General features: G+C 39.9%; 2 protein-coding genes across 2 annotated transcripts in view; both read right to left on the minus strand.

The window, feature by feature from the left end:
* LOC118803444 (zinc finger protein 850-like) overlaps window positions 1-1993 on the minus strand; it is a 34242-nt gene extending 32249 nt beyond the window's left edge. Inside the window, exon 1 of the mRNA XM_036563927.1 lies at window positions 1880-1993. The gene's annotated coding sequence lies outside the window, so the exon portion shown is untranslated. The remainder of the gene's footprint in view (window positions 1-1879) is intronic.
* Window positions 1994-11676: 9683 nt separating this feature from the next.
* On the minus strand, window positions 11677-18263 carry LOC118803451 (zinc finger protein 239-like). Its single transcript, XM_036563935.1, has 2 exons — window positions 18132-18263; window positions 11677-15479 (listed from the first exon to the last, which is right to left on the minus strand). The coding sequence occupies exon 2, from the start codon at window positions 15343-15345 to the stop codon at window positions 14239-14241; it is 1107 nt and encodes a 368-aa protein (XP_036419828.1). The 5' UTR covers window positions 15346-15479; window positions 18132-18263; the 3' UTR covers window positions 11677-14238.
* Window positions 18264-19297: the final 1034 nt, after the last annotated feature.

The raw sequence follows: 19297 nt of genomic DNA on the forward strand, positions 1-19297 counted from the left end.
CCTCTCTGACTACAAGCTGAAAATATGAAGGGTTTATTGTTGATTAGAAACATGGGGCTGTTCTATAAAGAAGTGTGCTGAGAAGGAGAAAAAATGCCATTGAGAATTTCATTACATTTCCAGTAAGCAGTCAGGGTGGCACTCATTGTGTTATGTTTATAACAACTTTGTGATTTTATAGTTTGGTCTATGAAGGGAATGTTGATAATGTCTAATTCTTGAATTAAACTGTTTTCGGTGTTTGATTGGCTTGGGTTACTTGTCCCATGTTGAATGTACCTGGTATGATAAGAAATATTAGTAAAAGTCCTGCAAGATGTTTTGGCTTTTAGAGGATGGATCATTTTGATTGTTGCTTCCTATAGAACCTTATAGCTCCAGTGTCGAGAGAGGAGAAAAGGCCAGAGGGTGGGATGACAGGGGTCTCGGAAAACAGATAATTAATTTTAGGGAAAATGTTAATTTTAATTGTGGATATTCGGCCAATTTAAGATCAGGGTAGTTCCATCTTGCTACATTGTTTTACACTTGTCGCAGTAAAGGCCACAGGGGGGCCATGACAACAGCCACGAGAGGCCTGAAGGTGGGAAACTGAGCTCTGCCGCAAAACTACAACTTATGTTTGACCCTTGTCTTCTATTTTTTACCTTATACATACGCAAAAAAAAAACATACTCAAAAACATAAACAATGATATGTCTAAAAAACAAATAAATAGGGGAAAAGTATTATTGCTGCAAAATAAAAATGGTCTTGTGCAAATTGCACCTGGTGTCACTATAAAAGATGTCGCCATTTGTTGGGAAAATTTCACATAATGGAGTAGCAGTCATGGTGAAGGAGCTTTCTAAAGTTCTCTGGGACATCATTATTAAACAGCACTTGTAGCTTTTTCCATACAGAGCCCTAGCAAATACCTCCCTCTCAAATGGTTTGATAATATGCAATTGGAATAATATGCAATTATTCATGGAACCACAACTAATGGTGCACAATGCAATTTGTAACAGTTTTTAGTAGTCTAAATGTGCATGGAGTGGACCTGCAGAGTGCCTTGTCACAACCCTACAACATATTCTAGTTTTGACATAACAATAACATAACTTGGTGGAACTTCGTCAAGCTTTATCAAGCCTTTATTTAAACATTGCTGCTACTTTTTCAAAACTGCGACATGCATCGAATGAATTTTTAGTTTTTTTTCTCAGCAATAATTGACTACAGTGACACAGCCATATGACATACAGACTGGAAAACAGGTGTTGCAGGTTTGAGACAGGGCACTACAGGGGCATTTTAAAAATAACCATCTATTAAAATTGAGGAACTTGTGAAAATCAGTGAACATGAACATCATCATCAACATCAGCAGGTTTCAAGTCTTTAAAACTAACACCAACAGGCTCCTCATCTCTGTGAATGTTTTCCGTTTTTAAATTGTACCCGCACTTTACAGACGGTCCCTTCCGGCTATTTTGATCCAATGTACTCGAGGAAATGGAAAAATAGGAAACTTCGACAAATTACAGTGACTGTAATTTGTTCTCTGATACATCACGACTTACAAAATGTCATTTCAGAGGTTTTAGGAGGTTGTTTGTGAGCAGTAGAAGGGGAAAAAGGCAAATCTCCGCTGAATCTCCAATATCAGCCTATCGCAAGTTAACAGAGCTGCAGCTGTTCTGTTGTGCAGTGCGGCTCTTCTCCTTACTCACTTCACTCCCTCATTCAGTACCGCTAGCCTCCTTTGTTATTTTAGCCTGTGTATGCTTATATAGACACAGACGAGGCTCCTTTAAGATGAGCTAACTAGCTTAGTAGCGTTTGTCTGAACAGACGTGAATCACAGCTGACTAAATGTGCTGATTTAAACACTCACTGTGCTGCTGTGGTCGGATTCCAGCAGGAGAGGATCATCTGAAAGCTGTGCTGCATCAGATTGAGCGCGCAGTCACTCCAACACGGATCAGACACTAACACCAGCTGTGTGAAGACACCAACACCAGCGAGGTCAGACCAATAGCAATCGAAGTGTGCTTTTCAAAATAAAAGACTCCATTGATTAATACCTCTTAATATTAGCAAACATGCATATTAATATTTTATTTTTAAAATATTTTAATATGTTTTAATTGTTTTATATCAAACAATAATCACATATGTACAGTGATTATTGTTTGATATAAAACAATTAAAACATTTAAAAATATTTTTAAAATCATTTAATGTTAATTTTACAAAATAAGTTATAAATATAATATGTAGCTATATATAATGTATAATGAATGATAAGGAACGTTTTTAGTGGTTTTGGTAGTTTTTCTCTTCTTTTTTAATTTTTAAATTCTGAAAAATCTGTTCTCAGACTCAATCTTGTCTTGGTTTTATAAGCACGTTAGTGCTTTATTAAACCTAAAGCTGCTGCTTATGTTCTGTTATCAGTGCATGCCAGCTAGCTAGTTAATTTAGCTAACATGAGCTAAGCTAATAGGCAGTAAAACTTTTTGCCTCAGATATGAAACAGAAAGATGTGTAATAAACGTACTAACAGAACATACTGTGATCAGTCTCAGCTCTCAGACTTTACCTTTCAGTAGTAATGACAGATTTTAATTTCATTTTGTTTGGGTGTATTATTTTCAATGATATCGCTAGCTAACTCAGGAATGTTCTTACATTTGGACTTTTCACAAATTAAAAAAGACTCAATATATAACTTATTTACTCTTACTTTTTTCAAATTTTCTTTATTATTTTTTTTGTATTTTGGTACATCATTTCTTTAGGGTTTTTTGTTTCTAATGTGTTTCACTTTATTATACTATTCCTGATCATCATTCATTCCTAGTTCATTAGTAATGAGTTACCATGTGTTTCACTTCATACTGTTCCTGATCATCATTAACTCTTAGTTCATTAATAATGAGTCACCATTGTTTCATTTTATATTGTTCCTGATCATCATTAGCTTCTAATGAAGAACAGCAACACCTCATTCATTATCTAACAGACAGTAATTACATAGTCACTTGGTAATATTTAGAATAAAGTGAATTTGAAGGCATGACACATACACAGTCAGATATTTCTGTGACCCCTCTCTTCAACTGACCCTGCCCTCAAGAGGACTTTAAAGGAGAACTACTGTTCAGAAGAAACATTGGCACACGTGGTCCTGCAGAAAAGAATGGTGTTTTCTTTTCTAAAGATGAGAGATAAGCAGACTGGTCTACTGAATACTGTAGTATTTTAGCAGTTGTCCCATTTATAGAATGATGTGCAGATTGGTTCACACTGCAAAATATGAATATGTGCATTAGCCTTTTATGGTTTCTGATCAAAACAAACACATGAGGGACACCAGTCAGTACAGTGTGGTGTGATGCCCCCAGCCTTCTCTGAGGATACCTGTTTCTGTGAATAGAAATGGAGGATATAGTCCATTATATTGTAGAGACTGCACACTGTGTAGTGTATTTCACTACTGTTAGAAGTGTTGGAATACACTACATCAGTTAGTAGTCCAGCAGGAGCTTTGTCAGCCTCAGCTATTGAGCAATTAATGTTGCATTAATCTGTCATTTATGAGTAGTTATTCTAGGGAAGTAATTCTCTATGAGACTCAGTAGTTACTATTTAGTTAATAGTGAACTACCCTAATCATTAGTTCACTATTACCTACTAAGTATTTAACTAGTAGTCCTTGGTTCAACCCCACGGTTTCCCATAGGATGATGTTCTGTGGTGTACGATTTAGCAACACCAGCCAGCTTACACAACTCTGTGATTAACTTACTCTCAAAGTTGGTCCCTTGTTCTGTGAGTATTTATTCTGGGAACCCATATACACAAAACATGTGATTACATAGCTACCTGTCTGGCAGTTTAATTGGTGTAAGGTAAAGTACTGGCCAGTTTTATGAAGTGATCCATAATGACCAACACAACCACTAAATTCTGCTTGCTATTCCCAGCACTTCAAAAGTCTAGACGTACTAATTCCATAGGCACAGAAGTGTTTTTGCTTTTCGTGTGGGGCTCTGGCAGACGGGTTAGGGGTTTTTGCAAATATGTATCTTTGGCAACATCTGATGTACAGTTTAACATCTTGTTCCAACCTAGCCAAAAGAAACATTGCTTTGCCAAATAAAGCATCCTGGCTTGCCCTTGATGTCCTGCAAGATCATGGATTCCATGCAATGCCTTATCTTTCAGGCTTTTAGCAAGTACTAGTTGGTACTGTCTTTGCTTAAGGGGTCTTTTGGTATTCAATAGAGCACTCCGTCTTACAATTTCAGTGTATCACAATGCTTGGCTAAAGCTAAGGCTCAAAACCAGCCCTTTCATGTCTAGTTGGTTCTCGCTTGCCCTTCACAAAAAGAATGGTCTTAGACATGGAAGGATCTTCCTGTTGTTTCAGTTGCAACTGCCCAAGGAAACCACTGAGTGTGTGCCTTGGAAATTGATTAAAAGCCTGTATCATCTGTTTGCTTCTAGCCTCAGCTGCAGCTTCTCACTGGTTATGAGCTACATAAAATGCTTTGGCTGCTTCAGCATTACAGGTTCCCATGAAATGGTCTGGGGCACTCACTAGCTTGGGCTTTCACTTGCTGACAATGAGCTCTTAAAAAAAAGACATCCTGAACTCCCTTTTTCACCAACACCACTAGCCTCAGCTAGCAGAGAGTCATTACGTTCACTAAGTAGCCACTGACTAACAGTTCTAGCAAAAGAGTTCCTGTTGAGAGCATCTGCCACGGCATTCTTACTGCCCACAATGTGCTTCAAGTCAAAGGGGGTGAGATTTGCAATCCAATGTTGTTGGCAGGCATCTAGAATCAATTTTGTCAATACACACCAATGTGCCAGAAGTCATGGGATAGCAGTATGTAAATTGTGGCATTACCTCAGGGGATGGCTTGGGAACACTCACACCTGTATAAGTTCTGAGGAGTTATCATGTGAGTGAGGCTGAAAACTGGCAAGGTGCTCATGGCAAGGCAACGTGAATTATCAGAGTTTGAACTTCAAGTTCCATTTATGAAGTTGTGCAGGCATTTAACATGCCTCAGTCCACACTGTTGTGTGTACTGGGAACACGTCATGGAAGGCATTACCACCCACAGTGGACAGCACAGTGGCCGCCCGTGAGTGCTTAACGATCATGACCAGCAGCATCTGGCTGAAATTGTCTGTGCAAACAGGCAAGCGACTCTGGCAGAAATCACATCCACATTCAGCGCAGGAGGCTCCACATGCATATCCTGCTGGTCAGAGCAGCATTCTTCAGCTTCCATAGGAAATAGGAGCAGAAGGCCATCCAGAGAGCCTCTATTGACAACACAACACCAGACACAGTGCCTCCCCTGGGCTTGTGAGGTTGCTAACTGGACTCTAAACGACTGGCATCATGTGGCATGGTCCGAAGATTCACAGTACCAATTGTTTTGGGCTGATGGTAGGGTTTGTCTGTGGCGCAAACCCCATGAAGCCATAGACCCCAGTTGTCAACAAGGCCCTGTGCAGACTGGTGGTGGTTCCATACTAGTGTGCACTGTGTTTTCATGGCATGGGTTGGGTCCACTGGTCCACCTAAACATGTCATTGACCTGTGATTGTTACATTTCATTGCTTGGTAACCATTTGCAGCCCTTCATGGACTTCATGTACCGCCGACAAAGATGGGGTATTCCAGCAGGATAATGCACTGTGACATCGGGCCCAAGTTGTACACAATTGGTCCGAGGAGCATTCAGTGAAGTTCTGATAAATGGTGTGGCCTGCACGTTTGCCCAACATGACTTCTATAAAGCATTTATGACATGTGGGGAAGAGGTCCATTCGCACCCAAGATCCTGCATCTACAAATACCATGGAGCTGTGGGTGGAAATCCACATGGCACGGCTCAACATCCCTCCAGACGTCTTCCATTCCATGTGGAATCGATGCCATGCCTAGTTGCTGCACTTTGCCAGGCTAGAAGGGGTCCTACATGATACTACTTCCTGTTCCATGACTTTTGGCACATCAATGTATATGGTTACTCTCTGTCCACACCGTAAATAAATACATGCTCCACTTCAAAGCTAGAAATTCAAGTCAGTGGGCAGGGTATTTCTTTTGTGAGCTGCTGAGCATCTTGCTTGCAATAGCAATAGGGCATGCACTGTCCTCTCCAGTGAGTACATGTGACAAAACTGCACCAAGACCATCCAATGAGGCATCAATTAAAAGGATAATTGGCTTTGAGAAGTCTGGATGGGTGAGAAATACGCAACACAACAGTTTCTCCTTGAGGGTAGCAAAGGCTGAATCACCTTCCTCTGTCCCATCTGAGGGTGTAGTCACCTTAAGCTAACTGTACCTTGCAATCTATGCTTTTCCTCTCCTTTTTCTCCAGCCATCAGGGCAAACGCAAAATAATGTAATAAAGTGTCATTCCAGGAGAAAACTCTTATCACACTCACACTCAAGACAGCAACACCACTGCCATCTATTACATGCCCAAGAAACTTGACAGAAGTGTGCAGGAAATTGTACTTTTTAGGGCTCAGTTTGAGGTTATGTTGGTGCAATCTTTGGAACACCACTTTTGGTCTTGCTAAAGCTTTCCTTTCACTAAGGGCAAATGCTAACAAGTTATCCTAATAGCAGAGCAAACTGCTGATAATTCAGATCACCAAAAGTACTTAGCGCCATCTGCATGAAAGATGCAGGACTGTTACATAATACCTAAAGGCATCTTATTGTACTTATGAAGACTTAATGTGGTAGTAAACACGATGTATCTCTTGTGTTCTTTACACACAGGGATATTATAAAAGCCTGATGTCAAGTTCATGGTGCTGAAGTATGTGTTGCCCCCTAGTGTCACCAAGCAATCAGACTGGCATGGGAGTGGGTGTGCATCTGAAATCAGTACATATCAGACTCCCATCCTTTGTCCACACCATAACTAAAAGAAAGGCATATTCACTCAAAGATTTCCTGATTATGCCTTGCTCTTCCATGTCTGTCAGTGCTTGCCTTAGCTTTTGGTAGTGAGCAGGAGGGACTCTTCAGTATGGGAGATGGAACTGTCTTTCACTGCTAAGGTGGATGCAGTGTTCAAATCCCTCTGCTTTGTGGATAAACAAAAATGTAACATCATTACAGTAGATTTCCAACAAACTACTTGTTTACTCTTTATTGTTTATTTATTTTATTAACATTTTTAAGTGTGCTCAAGTAAATGATCACTACAGTACTTTTACCTAAATAGAGTTTTTATCACTCTTTTTTTGGAATCTGCTCTCTGAGGAAATGGCTGAAGAGTAGGACCTGAACCTACAGATTGTCACTAAAGATCCATGGAGGAGGAGGTTCTAGCAGAAGAATAAACAGAACAAGACAATAAAACAAGGAATTGTATGTATGCATGTATGCAATTGCTGGTAAGCTTACAGAAAAAGAGAACAAACCGTTCCTAAATTTTTATGTAAATGAATGTAGAGACAATTCGCTTCAAGTAATTGTGAACAACTTCCTCTGGTTCATTAACCATGATATGTTCACAAAATGTTAAGAGCATTTGTCATTTTCACATAATGTAAAACAATAACATTAACATTTACATTTAGGGCATTTGGCAGACGCTCTTATCCAGAGCAACTTACAATTTGATCATTTTACGTAGGTAGGCAAGGGTAGTGTTAGGAGTCTTGCCCTAGGACTCTTATTGGTATAGTGTAGGATGTTTGATGTTTGATACGACATTGATGTTACATTATATCTTTTAAGGAATTGCGGTTGCTTCTGCTTCTCTGTGGAGTTGCTTCTGAAAGGAACATCACAGACCCCCACCTGACCCCACTTCCATATCTAGTGAACTGTAACTCATGATTCTCTCTCATTCTCTCTCTTTCCCACTTATCTACGCTCTATGTGTTCCCCTTTCTTCATTTCTATTCTACACCTTAAGGCATTATTTGGAACATTTAAGTACATTTTAGCATAGATTCTTTGATGAAATGAAAATGAGTTTGATATGAATTCATTGCCAATTAATTACTTAATAAGTAATAGACTAGTTTGAATTTACCTAGAGAAAGCCCTCTGAAAACATATATCACGTTACTTCCACACCCTGTTTGTGCTTTTGTTTGTTTGTGTTTGTCTTTTTAGGTGATATTTGTGTCTTTTTCATTTCCATCTCTCTATTACTTTTCCATACTTTTCATTTTCCCACTATTACCTTTCCCATATTCCCCCCTGAAGCTCAAACCGTCCTCATTCCGTATACACTGACTGGAGAAATCAATCGTAGCAGCGGTTTTTGAGGTGCATGTATTGGCGTACTGTAAACAACCGGTTAGAAGTTAAAATGTGTCTATTGCAGGCTCTATGTTTGCACTGAGAACTTAATTGTCTGACTGTAGCATGTCTTGTACTGTATTTTAGTCTCCATTGGTTTCTTTCATGAACAAGTAATGTCACCTAAAAATAAGATGTACTGTGTTCCTAATAATGTTCCAGATGTTCCTTACATACCTCACTCATCATGTTAATAGTTTGGATTTTATTACCAATACAATGTAGATTTAAATAATCTGAATCATAAACCAGAAGTTACTAAATGATTAATTATATAATGATCTGTTGACCCTTCCTGGTTCGGGGCCTTGTCGTGACGGAAGGGCTTGTATTGTCTAGAGATCTTCAGAGCTAAATCATCTGGAGCAGTATGATCCTTGTAAGGTCTGCCAAGGTGTACAGGTCTGCAATAAAGACTCAGACCAACTCAATCCAAAACCCCCCAAGATCAAGCAACACAAGATACTGTGTACCCTGCCCAGGAAAGGGTCACTAGGACCTACCCCTGGAGCCAGGCCTAAAGGCAGTGTTCCACTGCAAGTGCCTGGTGACCAGGTGGCCCATGTAACTGGGCAGGGCTCAACAGGCAACATGGAAAGACCATGTGGGCCAACCACCTGCAAGGTCCAGCACGGGGGACCAGTGCAGTGCAGTATACATGGTGGGAGATGGCGGGGAAGCCCTTGGCGGCATGGACACTGCAGTGGAAAATGGCTCTTTGCACATGGAATGTAACCCTCATTGAGGGTGAAGGAGCCGGAGCTTATGCAGGAGGTTGAGAGGTACCTACTAGATATAGTTGGGCTCACATCTCCCTCACAATGTTGGCTCTGGAACTCCCAACTGTTGTTTGTGCTCATGCATCAAACAACAGTTGGGAGTATTCAGCCTTCCTGGAGTGAATGAGTTGGCTTCTGGAAAGGGCCCCACCTACAGACTCCACAGTCTTGCTGGGAGACTTCAATGCCAACGTTGGCAGTGACTGGGAAACCTGGAGGGGGTGATCGGGAAGAACTGCCTGCCCAATTTGAACCTGAATGGTGAATTGTTGGACTTCTGTGCTAGTCATGAATTGTCCATAACAAATACCAATTTCGAACACAAGGATGTTCAGAAGTGTACTTGGCACCAGAGCTCTTTGGGTCAGAGATCAATGATCGACTTTTTTGTCAATCAGATTGACAGATTTGTCAGATGGCAGGCAAGACTGGCGGTCAGACCTGATAGGCTTAACTGAATAGAGAGGGTGTACTGGGAATGACTGGTAGAAGCCCCTGTACAGAAGGATTTTTAACTCCCACCTCCAGGAGAACTTTTCTCATGTGCCAGAGGAGGTAGAGGACATCAAGCACAAATGGAGTTAATATCAATATCAAATGGAGTTCAATATGTCCATTGTGGAAGCTGCCAGGTGTAGCTGTGGCCAAAACCTTGTTGGTGCCTGTCAAGGCGGCAACAACCCAAGAATCCCCTGGTGGACACCGGTGGTGAGGGAGGCCATCAAGCTGAAGAAGGAGACTTTTAGGGACTGGCTGGCCGAGAGGACTCCTAACTCAGCAGGTGGGTACAGCAGCGGAAGCTGAAGCAAATTCCAGACCATGGAAGGCGTTTAGAGAGGCCATGAAAAAAGACTCTCAGTTGGTTTCAGACATTCTAGACAACTGTCTGTGACTCAAGGGCAGTCGGACTGGCTTCGCTCAACATTTGATATTCTTGGTTAGTGAAAGAAGCACTTTGAAGAACTCTTAAACACAAGAGACATGGCCCTAAATAAGTGGTCCCTATTTTTAAGAAATGGGACCGGAGAGTGTGCCAATTACCAGAGTATCAAACTGCTCAGCCTCCCAGGGAAATTTTATGTCAAGGTGCTGGAAAGGAGACTCTGACTGAGGAGGAACAATGCGGATGCGGATTCTGTCCCAGCCATGGAACAATGGATCAGTTTTTCACCGTTATGCAGATTGTTGAGGGGGCATGGGAGTCAAGTCTATATGTGTTCTGTGGACTTGGAGAAGACTTAGGACTGTGTTTTCCAAGATACTGCTGGAGATCCTTAGGGAATATGGGGAGCTGGGACCACTACTACAGGTGGAAGGGTTTAATTATCTCAGGGTGTGATTCACGATTGATGGACAAAAAGGATTGTGAGATTAGCCGCAGGCTGTGACATGCAGTAGGAGTAATGTAGTCACTGTACTGGACTGTAGTAGTGAAGAGGGTGCCTAGCCATAAGGCAAACCTCTTTGTTTACCAGCCTACATCCCAACCCTCACCTATGGTCATGAGCTGGGTAATGACCAAAAGAATAAGATCGCAAATACCAAACAGTGGAAACGAGCTTTCTTCGCAGGGTGGCAGGCTACATTCTACGTGATAGGATGAGGAGCTTGGTCATCCAGGTTGAGCTCAAAGTGGAGCAGCTGAGGTGGTCTGGCATCTGATTAGGATGCCCCAGGCCACCTCCCGTTGGATGTTTACCAGGCATGGCCTACTAGGACAAGACCCCAAGGTTGTAGGATCTCTAGCCAGAGTTTAGTATGTTTCAGAATTTGATCCAGATTTGATCACTACTTTGCAAATGAAAGGAATTCTGGCTATCCATGTTATTACAAGATCACTCTTCATACTCTACAGCCTTCTAACTCATTTTACAATCATATATCATTGTGGACACACCTAACATTTCATTTTTACAGTGTCTTACAAATGATTCTAAATGTAAAATGTTGTAGAGTACTAGAATCACATCATTTTTTGGATGTATCTGCAGCTTAACTCTTATTATTAAAACATTGATTGTAGACTATTGTAGGCAGTTCTCCACCACCCCGAGAAAGCAGCAGGTTTTAGAAGGCTGGAGCATTTGAACTGAAATAAACATTTACTCCAGTGAGCTGAAAGCAGCACCAGAATCTCCTAAATCCTGAAAGCTTTCTATTATAAAGATTAGGTAGAAATACAGAATAATATCACAATTTAGAGTAAGTGAATATAGAAGTATACAAATGCACAGTAGGAAGTACTGTAGTATTAAGATACATGTGTCATTTGTTTGATAGGCCACTAGTTAAGCAGCTGAATTAGTCTAGTTCTTAGACTGTAAAAAGAGCAAAGAGAATCAGAGAGACAGAGAGAGACTACATCACAACATTCACGACTGCAGCACTTCATGAGTGACTCACATTCACAATTCAACCATTCTGGAAGAAGAAAAACTCTTACTGCACGTGCAGTTCTTCACTCACTGCAGTGTTTCTTCTTTTTGGGTGCTAAAATACTGACACTGAGAAGACTGACAAACACAAAACACCAACTACAGCCTTAGTCTCTTTCCTTTAATACAAATATGAAATAGCACTTCTTACCTTTATATAAAATAAATACAAACATATAAATTTTGTTTTAAAATATATTATAAACATAGTATGCTGAAATGCTAAAGATTTCCAGCATAATTCACTATGTACAACCAACCTCCCTTTCTGTATAACTGTATAGCTCCTCTGAACCACAATACTTATTTATACAACTGTACAATGTTCAGATCATCTTGTTATATACTGCAAATAAGTTTTCTTTCTCAGACTCACATATTGACATATTACATATTCATCTCTTTAGCTCCAATCGCATTCGCACTTTTATATCTAATCTTTTAATATTTGTTCTATGAACTGTATTTTTATTTATTATTCAATAGAAAACATTTATTTTGTAATCTTTTGTATTCTGTGCATGTGTCTAATCTAATCTAGTCTGTTTAATGTCTAATCTAATCTGTTTAATGTTACATGTGTGCACTCACTATGAGAGATTGCTTTTATGTGTAACAAGCTTAGTGAAATAAAATGATTCTGATTGTGAATTAGATTACCTTATGAAAAAATAAAAACGTGTATCCATTTATTAGTTTATATAGAGTGATGGAACGGCTGTATCGCCAGCCAGTTTTGTCAGAAAGAACTGAGATGTCCTGATCTTGCTGGATCTCACATCTCACAACTAATTAGGTTAATTAGCAACAGGTCGGTAACATGCACGGGAATAAAAAGAATATCCCGGACAGACTGAGTCTGGGGAGGGGTTGACCATTTTTGTGCAACTCAAATAGAACTTTTCTTAGCATAAAGTACCAAAGAACTTGGGGATTATCATCTTTGGTAAATAAAATGGTTCTAAGATTCAGAGAATCTGGAGAAATCTCTAAGCAAGAGACCGAAAACCAATGTTGGTCTGACCTTCGAGCACTCACTGCATCACAAACAGACATGTTTCTTTAGTGAAAGCCACTGCATGGGCTCAGGAACATTTCCAAAAAACACTGTCTTTGAACACAGTTTGTTGCTGCATCCACAAATTAAGTTAAAACCCTACCCAAAAAAAAGTGGCTGCCTTCTTTAGGGCCTGAGCTGATAGGGAGGGAGGAATAGATTGGGTAAAGTAGACACTTAGATGCAAATTTGCATTGTTATCTAACTAGAGGTGCAGCAATGGTCTGCAGAAAATTGGTTCATCCAGTTTTTCCACAATAGCCTTTCCTCAAAAAAACCTTACAATATGCCATAGCATATTTCTAAACCTAAAAACTTGCCAAAGTTTGGTGGAAAGTGTAAATTGTTACCCATTTCTCAAACCCAATACAAGATGAAATGTGTAAGATCTCAAATAATGTGTGGAACTAGAAATGTAAACCTAACATTTTGTTGCCTTTGAATGGTGAGTGAGTTAGAATGGTGAGCCTACATGTCAGGTGTTATTTTGCACATTGGTTATATTTTTAAGCACATTTTTTTGTAAATTAGACAATTTACATACAAAACATGTAATTGTAAATCAATATAAAAACTAGTAATGCAGACCTAGATTGTGCACACTTATGTTCCTGAACCAGTGTCATTGGTGCAATTCAGTCAACAAAGATAGTGTCCCTCATTGACATCCTAATGACATCCTGCTCCAAGTTAGGCCCAAGGCCTTAACTCATCACAACGCCTTCTCAAAAAACAAGTGCCACAAAGAACATCAAGATGAGTACAAAAAAAGTTTCATGGAAAGTTCATGAGCTGTAGTCTGGCCTGTATGCAACTTTAGGCCACATGAAACAGGCATGCACAGACCATACTGAGCAGAAGTCACCAGTATGTCACTCAGATATCATGATGTCTTGCAGTCCTTCATACTCCTGTGACTCCTTTACAACACTGTTTAGTTCTGCCCACCACTGCAAAAACTTAAATGTTTCAGTTTTCAGGGTCACATCTCCTTTGTTACAATCCTCAACAAGAACACTCCAAATAAAAAGCATACAGAAAACATCTGAATATTAAAAAGGTAGGATAATGTGGTAATTTAATTGCCACAAGCATTAACCAGAGTTTCTTGATTGTCTCTAACATACATTACAAACAAAAATCATTTTGAAAAGAATATGCAGAGGTATATATATCTTTCTTGTATACATTTTTTGATATCTACTTGTAAGATTGCATGGTTTTATATAACAAATATGGCCACAATTCATTTTACATGAACATTTTCCAACTTTTCTTTATCTCTTAGAATGAAACAGGCTGCTTTTGCTACAGTGTCTATAAGACTGATCGTAGTTAAATGAGCTCTGTTCTGAGTGGCTGTCCTGTATTTAGCCTCATTCATAAAAGCATTTAGAGCTGAAACATTCCTTAGAACTTCAATATGAACAGGTGTTGCTAAACTGGAGTAAGCTGAATAGGTGGATGTATGTAGATGTGTTGGTTCCTGTGACATGACAGAAAAAAAGGAAGTCAAAACAGGCAGTTTTTGCAGCTTAGTTTCCATATATGAACTGGGTAGGGAAAATGGGCTTTTCCATGAAATGGACCCTTCCCTTTGATACAGTGCCCATTTCAACCACTACGCTTAGAGCACTTGTGTGTTGTCAAAGTCCTTGAATACCTGAAACTCTTTCCACATTCTGAGCAGTTATACTGCTTCTCGCCTGTGTGAATGCGCTGGTGTTTTCGGAAAGTATTTTGTAGACTAAAACTCTTCCCACACTCGGAACAGTCATATGATTTCTCTCTTGTATGAATGCGCTGGTGTTGTTGGAGATTACTCTGTACAGTAAAACTCTTTCCACACTCTGAGCAGTGATACGGCTTCTCTCCACTGTGAATGCGCTGGTGTTGTTGGAGATGACTCTGTTGACTAAAATTCATCCCACACTCTGAGCAGTAATACGGCTTCTCTCCTGTGTGAATGCGCTGGTGTTGGTGGAGATTACTCTGGACAGTAAAACTCTTTCCACACACTGAGCAGTGATACGGCTTCTCTCCTGTGTGAATGCGCTGGTGTTGCTGGAGTGAAATCTGTACAGCAAAACTCTTCCCACACTCCGCACAAGAATACGGCTTCTCTCCTGTGTGAATGCGCTGGTGCTGTTGGAGATGACTCTGTCGATAAAAACTCTTCCCACACTCTGGGCAGTAGTACGGCTTCTCTCCTGTGTGAATGCGCTGGTGTTGTTGGAGATGACTCTGTACGGTAAAACTCTTCCCACACTCTGAGCAGTGATACGGCTTCTCTCCTGTGTGAATGCGCTGGTGTTGTTGGAGATGACTCTGTACGGTAAAACTCTTCCCACACTCTGAGCAGTGATACGGCTTCTCTCCTGTGTGAATGCGCTGGTGCTGCTGGAGAGTACTTCGTCGATTAAAACTCTTTCCACACTCTGAGCAGTGAAACAGCTTCTCTCCTGTGTGAATGAGCTGGTGGTGTTGGAGATGACTCTGTTGATTAAAACTCTTCCCACACTCTGAGCAGTAATACGGCTTCTCTCCTGTGTGAATGCGCTGGTGTATTTTGAGATTACTTCGTAGAGTAAAACTCTTCCCACACTCCAAGCAGTAATGATTTCTCTGCTTCCTGCGTTTCTGTGTTTGTCTGTGAGATGTGTTCCTGTGGACGTTACCAGGTGACGTTTGCTGAGTACTGGAACATCTTCTGGATGCCATATTCTTATATTTAACCTGCTTCAGCAGCTAAACTTTCCTCTTGGTGGAATGTCCTGATGCGTGTGATTACGGAAGCACATTTATGCTGGCTAAGGATGTGCCAGAGAATACTTGAAACAGGACATCATTCATTTCTGGAAAAAGAAAAAAGGACAAATAAACTCAATGTGCAATGCAAAAAAAGTTGGATCCATCATCAAGTTGGATCAATCATGAATGCTCCATTTACATCAACTGGCAGAAAATGTAAAGAAAGAACAAACCTCAAAAAATCTGATGTAAAAAAGCCAGTCTCCTAATTACTCAAACTCTTCAAACAGACTTACAGACTACTGAAATCAAATTGTCTAGCTGATATTGGAAATTCCAAGGCTAAGCTCTGTGGAATTATTTGAAAACTTCCACCATCACATCCTGTGGTAAACAAATTGATTCTAATCTTGATACATTCTGTCCTATGTAAATTTTTCCACTGAATATTACTGGAACCTCTGCTTCATTTTTTACCCAAGTCCACAGGCTCATCAATGAGCTGTTTAGAGGTCTTAGTAGCTTGGCTATGAAGCCAGGTTAAGTGACCACTCAGAGCTTTAGAACAGTTTAGTAATACTACCAACCAACTAATTTAAAATAGACTTTTCCACCCAATACAGTAAGAGTCAAAGTTTGGGGCTCCAAGTCCTGCAAGAAATTTAAGCTTTTGGAGGGTGGATCATTTTGATTGGTGCTTCCAGAAGAACTTTATAGCTGCACGGTTGTGAAAGGAGAACCAGCCAGAGGGTGGGATGAAAGGGCTCACAGAAAACAGATAATTCATTTTAGGGAGGATATTCATTTCAATTGTAGATATTTGGTCAATTAAATATAAGACTAGTTTGTTCTGTTTTTCCAGATTGTCTTTGATTTCTTGCAGTACAGAAGAACAATTTGTTTTGGGGAGATGTGAAAACCAAGAAACTGAGCCACATGTTTAGATGGTGAGTCCAAGACCTCAACATCCCATTTAAATTTGCTTAGGGACAGAAACTCAGATTTTGACCAGCTGATGGAGTAGCTAGACTCCCTAACCCTACAGCTGCTGATCAGATTAACTAATGTATCCAGCTTAATTAGCTAATTTATCTAACCTCCAGAGCAGCAAGCTAGCTACTCGAGTAGTAAGATAAACTATCTAGCTTTCTAAAATAAAGTAATGAAAAACATTTTTAACGTTTAATTTCTGAAATGGTGATGGTTACTGCAGTGAGAAAGGCGACAGTGAGGCAGAGGCACAAACAAACAGAAAGACAACAACAAACAGCTTCTGCAGAGAGAGAGTGCAGTAAACACAGTGAGTGAAAACAAATATTCAGACACTTTTGTATTTGTTACTTAATATACTTCCAGTGCATATAGGCACTTAAAATTTACACATGTAACAGTAATATCTTTTGACTTTGCTCTTATAAATACACAAAAAGAACATATTCATAAGTATAAACAAAGATCTGTCTAAAAACCAAAAGAAGAGGGAAAAAGCATTCTTAAGATGTTCTTGTGCAAATTGCACCTGGTGTCCTTATAAAAGATGTCGCCATTTGTTGGGAAAATTTCACACCACAAGTAGCAATGGTGTAGGAGCTTCATAAAGCTCTCAGGGACATCATTATTAAACAACGATTGTATGGAAAAAGCTACAGAGCCCTAAGGAACAAGCATGTAGTGGACCTGCAGAATACCTTGTCACAACCCTACGGCACATTCTAGTTTTGACAAAACAACAACATAGCTTGGTGAAACTGTATCATTCTTTAATAAGCCTTTAATTCAAAAATTGCTGCTACTTTCTCAAAATTGTGACATACAGTGGAAAGACTTAACCCAAACCTGCTTTAACTTAATACGATATGTCCATGTGTCACACAGATCTAAAATCACTTCTAGTGCACAAAGACACATTTGACAAACATACTATAACTTTGGTTATGCATTGGTTGAATTTTTACAACTTTTTCTTAGTAATATATGACTACAGTGACGCATATGAGTACAGTGACACATGCATATGACTACAGTGACACATGCATATAACGTACAGACTGAAAAACAATAGTCATTTACCAAAAAAAGTGTTATAGGTTTGGGACAGGGCAATCTGTAGGTCCACTACATGGACTTTTAGACTGTTAAAACTGCTAAAAAATAACCATCTATTAAAATTAAGGAACTTGTGAAAATCAGTAACTAACATGATCATCATCTGTGTAATTCAGCAGGTTTCGAGTCTTCAAAACTAACACCAGCAGGGTCCTCATCTCTGTGAATGTTTCCCGTTTTTAAACCGTATCCGCACTTCAAAGACGGTCCCTTACCCTCTTCGGCGCTGCTGCAGCACTTCAGGCTATTTTGATTAAATGTACTCGGAGAAATGTAAAGTTTTGACGAAATACAGTGATTGTAGGTTGTTCTCTGTTTCACCACGACTTAGAAAATGTAATTTCAGAGGTTTTAGGTTGTTGTTTGTGAGCAGTAGGAGGGGAGAAAGACAAATCTCTGCTGAATCTCCAAAATCAGTCTAACTTTAAGTTATCAGAGCTGCAGTGCGGCGCTTCTTCTTATTCACTTCACTCCCTCATTCACTACTAGCCTCCTTTGTTATTTTGGCCTTTGTGTGCTTATAGAGACACAGATTGGACTCCTCGAGATGAGCTAACTAGCTTAGCAGCGCTTATCTAAACAGACGTGAATCACAGCTCTACATAACACAGCTGACTAAATCAGCTGATTTACATTGTCTGTGCTCTTACTGTGCTGCTGTGGTCGGATTCCAGCAGGAGAGGATCATCTGAAAGCTGTGCAGCATCAGATTCAGCGCGCAGTCACTCCAATACGGATCAGACCCAACACCAGCTGCGTGACAACAACACTAGCAGCTCAGACCGACGGCAACCGAAAGTGTGCTTTTCAAAATAAAACACTACCGCTTAATGCCTCTCTTTCTGTAATGTTCTAAAACTACGGAGCCCCGATGGTGACATCGTGTATAAATAAAAATAATGCGTGGCCACGACTTAGTAAGGCGTGGGAACGAGATCACGGCTTACTAAGTCGTGGCCACGCATTAGGATCTCATTCCCACGCTTTACTAAGTCATGGCCACGACTTAATCATCTCATTCCCACGCCTTACTAAGTCGTGGCCACACATTATTTTTATTTATACAGGATGTCAGCGGGGCTCCGTATAAAACACTTTTTATGTGTTATATCAAACGAGCATCACCGCGTATGCATGGGTATCTCGAGGTATCAGTGTGATATGCCTTATGGCCTACAGCCTTTATATTAAAATAGAATGGACACAGTTTTAAACACAAAACCACAGTAAAATGAAATCAGCACACCATCCTCTGTCTGAAAACATGGAGTCACTGCACATGGAGGAGTCTCTCATACTGTAAGTGTGACATGCTGTGTGCCCTGTTGTAGTCAAATAAATGATATCAAAGTCTCGGGCTCATTAAAAGCAGGTGAGAGAGAGACTTTTTTTTTGCACATTGCTGATGCATCAGCATTAAACTCTGATTACCCTACTGGATGCATTTCATAGACCAACCAATATTCCTGAAAAACAGGATAATAAAACTGTTGTGTAAATGTAACTATGCAGAATGACATCCTTTTTCATTGCGTTTTGTGACTTTGTTGATTTATTAATTCATTGTTAAATATTTCTATGGAGACTTTCATAAAACTAATAATCTCTTCTTCGGTTGCTGCAAACGCATATAGACCACAGCAGCTGCCACTTGAGCACACTTGTGATAAAGTCCATGTTGGAAAGACACGTCTATTATTTTTCCATATAAACCAAAATAATGGACCATTCTTGTATATTAGCAAGAATTTGAAATGCTAATATGAGTTTAATGAGTCTAGGATTTTTATTTTGTTATTATTAATATGGCTGCAAT

The sequence above is a fragment of the Colossoma macropomum genome, unplaced genomic scaffold (assembly GCF_904425465.1).
Source record: "Colossoma macropomum unplaced genomic scaffold, Colossoma_macropomum, whole genome shotgun sequence".
Classification (NCBI taxonomy): Eukaryota; Metazoa; Chordata; class Actinopteri; order Characiformes; family Serrasalmidae; genus Colossoma; species Colossoma macropomum.

What these genes read in the sequence shown, in the direction of transcription:
- LOC118803451 (XM_036563935.1), bottom strand. Translation starts at nt 15,345, where the DNA reads ATGGCATCCAGAAGATGTTCCAGTACTCAGCAAACGTCACCTGGTAAC.